Here is a 5,094-nt window from a genome sequence, read left to right as displayed (position 1 = left end):
TCTTGGTGCTTCAAACTTTCTGTGTGACATTTGAACCAACAACTGATTTAATTAAGTTCATAATCAGGGTTTTCTTTCGTTTTCATATCACAAATTCTATTTTATATTATATTTTTATTATTTAACTTAATTTTATTTATTTGTTTTTCAGTATAATTATTTTATAGTTTTAATTTTCTATGAAACTAGTTGATGATATAAATAACATTTTTTTAAAAATCTAACACTTCGAAGCCTTCTTCATTACCTACAGAAACCATCTCACGTATCTCTTCTTCATTAGTCACTCCAAGTGAAGTTTTACACCAATTTTTTAGCATCTCTATATTATCTTCTCTGACCAATATTCCCCATATACAATTACCAAAAACCAACTCAGTTAGACGAACCATTCTTAAGTCACTTGGTTTTACAGAATAATCAACAATATCAAAATCTCCATCTTCATGTGCTTTTTGAACAAAGTGAGGGTCAAGTAGAAGTAACATGTTTCCTGTTCTTCCACAGACATAAATAGCTTTTGTATCAACACCACATACTACACCTCCTACAAAAGTATTATCAAGACAACTAATTGTTTTTTCATTTAAAGGGGCACTAATCATTAGAAGAGTGTTTGGTTGAATTTCTTTAGGGAAAGTATTACTATAAATAACATGACAAGGTCGTTGGTCCCACATCTCTACAAGTTGAGATAAGGCTATTGCACATGTAGAAGGAGAAAGGTAATTTGTTCCTTTTTGGTTATTTTGTCTTACTATCTTTAGATTGAACATTTTGTAGAGACTTAAAACAGCTTCTTGTTTTGGAGTGTCTTCAATTAATTGGACATATTCTCTTCGTTCTTCCATTGAATGAATAATAAAATTTCGTTGAACCTTTTCTGCAGCATCTTCTCCAAAACCTGGATTTGGTTCTTGTAGTCTTATTAATGAATTAAGAAACAACATTTGGATAGACCTTAATGTACATCCCCATCCAGCATCTGTTGTCAAACTACAGTGAGGTAAGTGGTAAGTAAAACCATTTCTATAAGTGATTCGAAACATAGTTGAAAGGTGTTTAGCAACATTGTTATTTGATATAGGTTGTTCAGTATAAGTAACTCCTTGTAATATGTATTTTAAATTAAATGGAAATGGCTTAAATTGAGATTTGACAACAGAGTTATATAAATGAGAAGAAAGGTTATAAGAACATGCATTAACGAAACTAGTGAATGACTTCTTTTTCTTTTGTTGGGGTGGAAGCATTACTTTAAAAGACTTTGAAATAAGAAAAGTTTCACATCTCTTCTTTTTTTTTCATTTTTCGTTTTTTTTTTTAACGAAAAAAAAGTATTTTTATTTAATGACTGAAAAACTTTATTTCATTTACCAATGATTTCTTTGTATCATCCTTTTTATTATGGGAATATTTATCATATCCTTGTTGATCGTTTTAGTGGTGACAACCAAAGTTTAGAAACTAAAGAAAATTCAAATCAATTTCTTGGAGGGACATTAAAAGGAATTACTAGTAGAATGAATTATTTGAAAGAATTAGGATGTTCTACAATTTTTTTATCTCCAATATATAAAAATCATGCAATTGTAACAGAGTATATGCCATATCATGGATATCATATTATTGACTTTAATGATGTTGATCCTCGGTTTGGAACAAAAAATGATTTTAAACAACTCTGTAAAGTAGCACATCAAAATAATATTTCTATTCTCCTTGATATAGTACCTAATCATGTTAGCTGTTATCATCCTTGGGTTGAAGAAGCAATGAAAGGGATTAGAACTGAACGATTTAGATGGTATTCAGATGGTAATCCAATGCATTTTTTGGGGTATAACGAATTATGGAAAGTCAATCATAATGACACAGAAGTAAAACAATCATTATTGAATGCATTTCTTGAATTTTATGAATTAGGAGCTGATGACTTTAGGATTGACCATGCAATCGGAATCCCAAATTCCTTTTTTAAAGAAGTAAGAAAAGTATTACAAGAAAAAGCAAAAGAATTAAAAAGACGTGTTCCATTATTAATTGGAGAAGTTTGGTTTGGTGGTTGTGAAAGAAGAATTTTACAAACTATTGAAACTCCAATGAAAGGATTGTTGTGGTGGTTATCAAAAATTGGGTTTGATGGTATTTGTCAAGAATTAGCTCAGATGATGTACATCCCAATATTGGATGGGGTATTAGATATTAGAGGGTGTATGTTAATAAGGGATTATCTATCAGGTAAAGGAAGATTTAAGTATGTACCAGAGTTTTTATTTAAATTTTTATTATGGTTAAGAAAGTGGTTATATCCAAGAAACTTTTTAGGAGGATTGTTTGTTGACAATCATGATATGGATAGAATTATGTTTATGATGAATGGAGATGTTAATAAAGTTAAACATGCCTTAAAGTTCATTTCAAATGATGATGGACCTATGTATATTTATTATGGTACTGAAGTTGGAATGTCTCAAGTGGCATCAAAAGAAACAATCGGAGATATCGCTATGAGAGCTCCTATGATGTGGTCTTTAATAGAACTCCCAAAACCACCTGAGTTGTTTGATTTTATTCAAACAACTTGGAAAGAACGAAATACTCGAGCTAAAAGGTTTATAAAAGAAAAAGATGAATAAATCACTTTCAAATTAATTTTTTTTAAATTGTTTTATAAAAGATTATTTAAGACAAAGACTATCTAACTAGAAAACACATTCATTTCTGAACTATTGAATTCTTTTTTTCAGAGAAAAAAAGCTTGTTATATCAAATTTTACTTTCTTATATTTTAATATCTTCTTTTTTTGTTTATTAATATTTGAAAAGACTTTTTCATTTTTCTTTATGAAACTATCGATTACTAAACATCTTCAAAGGAAAAATTACTTGCTGATAAATTCTTTTTAATTGACTATTGACTAGAGGAGTTCATAAACAAATTCAAAAATTTATTTATATTCTCTATAATATTTTTACAACCTTGTTAATTGAAACAATAAAAATATTATAATAATTATCTTTTATTCTCGTATTTTTGTTTTCTTAATAAATAATACTCTTCTCTAAAACAAGTATTAAGTTTTCATATTACAAAAAGAATGTATTAAATAATTTGAGTGTTTTAATAAAAATATTTTAGAAATCATAAAGAATGGAGGTTCTAGATAATGATTATAAGAATCTAAAATCTAATCAATTAATGACCAAATTTAGAATTTTATAATTCTCATTTAGTTTAGTTATTTTTAGTACAATTACTAGTAAAAAACAAAGGTTTTAAAGCCAAAATATTAGACCAATTGTTTTTTATTACATTAGCTGTTGTTTTTGGGTATTGGTAAAACAAAAACAATGCACGTCTGTTATTTTATATAAAGCTAATAATGATGAAAAATAAATAACACAAATATATAATTATTTTATATTTTGGTTTATAAACCCTAGTAATCTTTTTTTGATTAAAACAATACTAATGTCTTTAAAGACTCCAAAAAATTTCAAGGTTATTGATGTTTCTGATACTGAGTCTGATTCAGAACCTTCTTACGAAAAACATGAAATAGCTAAAACTGAAATTAAAGAAGAAAAAGAAAAGAAAGAAGAACATAAACATAGTAAAAAAGATAAAAAAGAACATAGTAAAAAAGATAAAAAGGAGAAGAAAAAAGATAAAAAGGAAAAGAAAAAAGAAAAAGATAATGATAATGATAAGGAAGAAGAGCAAAAAGAAAAAAATATTACTGAAGTTACTAAAATGGAAGAAGACACTAAAGAAGAAATAACAAAAGATGAAAAAGAAGAGTCAGTAAACGATAAAAAAGAAGAACAAGTAAAAAAAGAAGAAAGTCATGAAAAAGAAAAAGAAGAATTAGTTGATGATAAAAAGGAAGAGTTAGTCAATGATAAAAAGGAAGAATTAGTAAACGATAAAAAGAAAGAAGAGATAAAAGAAGAAGAAAAAACACAAAAAAAGGAAATTAACAAAGACAAAATTAAAAAAGAAGAGCCTCAAGAAGAAGAGGTATTAAAGAGAAATAAAAAAACAGTAAAACAAGAAGAAAAGGATAAACAAAAGAAGGATGAGGAGAAGAAGTATATTAGTGTTTGTGTTCAAGGAATTCCTAAACAATGGAATACAAGGAAATTTAGAGAGGAGTTTGGCGATTATAATATTGCCAAGTGTAGAATTATTACATTTAAAGGAAAAAGTGAGTCAAGAGGGTTTGGATATCTTGACTTTTTTAATATTGACGAGGCACAAAGATGTATTGATGAGATGACTGGTAAAGAATTTGAAGGAAGAACTGTTTATCTTGAATATGCAAATACAAAAAAGAAAGGATATAAATATGGAGACACAAGTGCTCCTGAAACTTCATCTTTAAATAAGTCTCTTCAAAAAGTATGTTTTAAATGTGGAAAACCAGGACATATTGGAAGAGACTGTTCTCAACCAGACGATAAGGTTTGTTTCTATTGTGGTAAGCCAGGGCATATTGGAAAAAATTGTCCTGAACAAGAAGTTCCAGAAAGTTCTGATCAAGCTACATGTTATAAATGTGGACAAGTAGGCCATAAGAGTATGGACTGTCCAGAAAATACTGAAGGTGGGTTTAAACGAAAGTCAAATAATCATACTGAAGACACTGGAAAGCATATAAGGTTTGATGATTAAATAAGAGTTAATATTTAATTTAAGTTTTTTGATTGGAACATTTTAGTTTATTAATTAAAATTTATTTTTTACTAATAAACCATAATCAAATTAATGGAAAACTGATTTTGTTAATATTCTATTGTTAAAATAAAAAATATAAGTGATGATTAGTTATTTGCTACTCCTGATTAAGGATGACAAATCCAAGTCTGATATTTTTGTATCAAATGTAATGAATTTCATTCTCTTTTTTCAATAGTAAATCGAACCAGACTATTACTACTCTTTTTGTGTTTCAATTTGAAACGAAACCGTTTGTGTAGTGTTGTAACAATAACTTCTAGCAAAAATTGTTGAATTTATTTATATAAGTCATTGAATTAACTCACAAAAGCAAGTAATGGAATTGATAAGATAATAAATTCAAAATAAAG

The 5,094-nt window shown here is 27.4% G+C and overlaps 3 protein-coding genes across 3 annotated transcripts; 2 read left to right on the top strand and 1 right to left on the bottom strand.

The window, feature by feature from the left end:
* Nucleotides 1-212: 212 nt before the first annotated feature.
* On the bottom strand, nt 213-1,253 carry ENU1_138080 (peptidase, C54 family protein; the record flags this gene model as incomplete). Its single annotated transcript, XM_008860254.1, has 1 exon — nt 213-1,253. One exon carries the CDS (start codon nt 1,251-1,253, stop codon nt 213-215), a length of 1,041 nt encoding a protein of 346 aa, XP_008858476.1.
* A 126-nt stretch (nt 1,254-1,379) lies between these two features.
* Nucleotides 1,380-2,639, top strand: ENU1_138070 (alpha-amylase family protein; the record flags this gene model as incomplete). Its single annotated transcript, XM_008860253.1, has 1 exon — nt 1,380-2,639. One exon carries the CDS (start codon nt 1,380-1,382, stop codon nt 2,637-2,639), a length of 1,260 nt encoding a protein of 419 aa, XP_008858475.1.
* Nucleotides 2,640-3,475: 836 nt separating this feature from the next.
* Nucleotides 3,476-4,678, top strand: ENU1_138060 (zinc knuckle domain containing protein; the record flags this gene model as incomplete). The annotated part of the gene is made up of 1 exon (XM_008860252.1): nt 3,476-4,678. One exon carries the CDS (start codon nt 3,476-3,478, stop codon nt 4,676-4,678), a length of 1,203 nt encoding a protein of 400 aa, XP_008858474.1.
* Nucleotides 4,679-5,094: the final 416 nt, after the last annotated feature.

This window comes from Entamoeba nuttalli (assembly GCF_000257125.1).
Source record: "Entamoeba nuttalli P19 unplaced genomic scaffold asmbl_5753, whole genome shotgun sequence".
NCBI lineage: Eukaryota > Evosea > Mastigamoebida > Endamoebidae > Entamoeba > Entamoeba nuttalli.
Note: the sequence above shows the minus strand (reverse complement) of the source record. Positions and strands in the feature narration are given on the sequence as shown.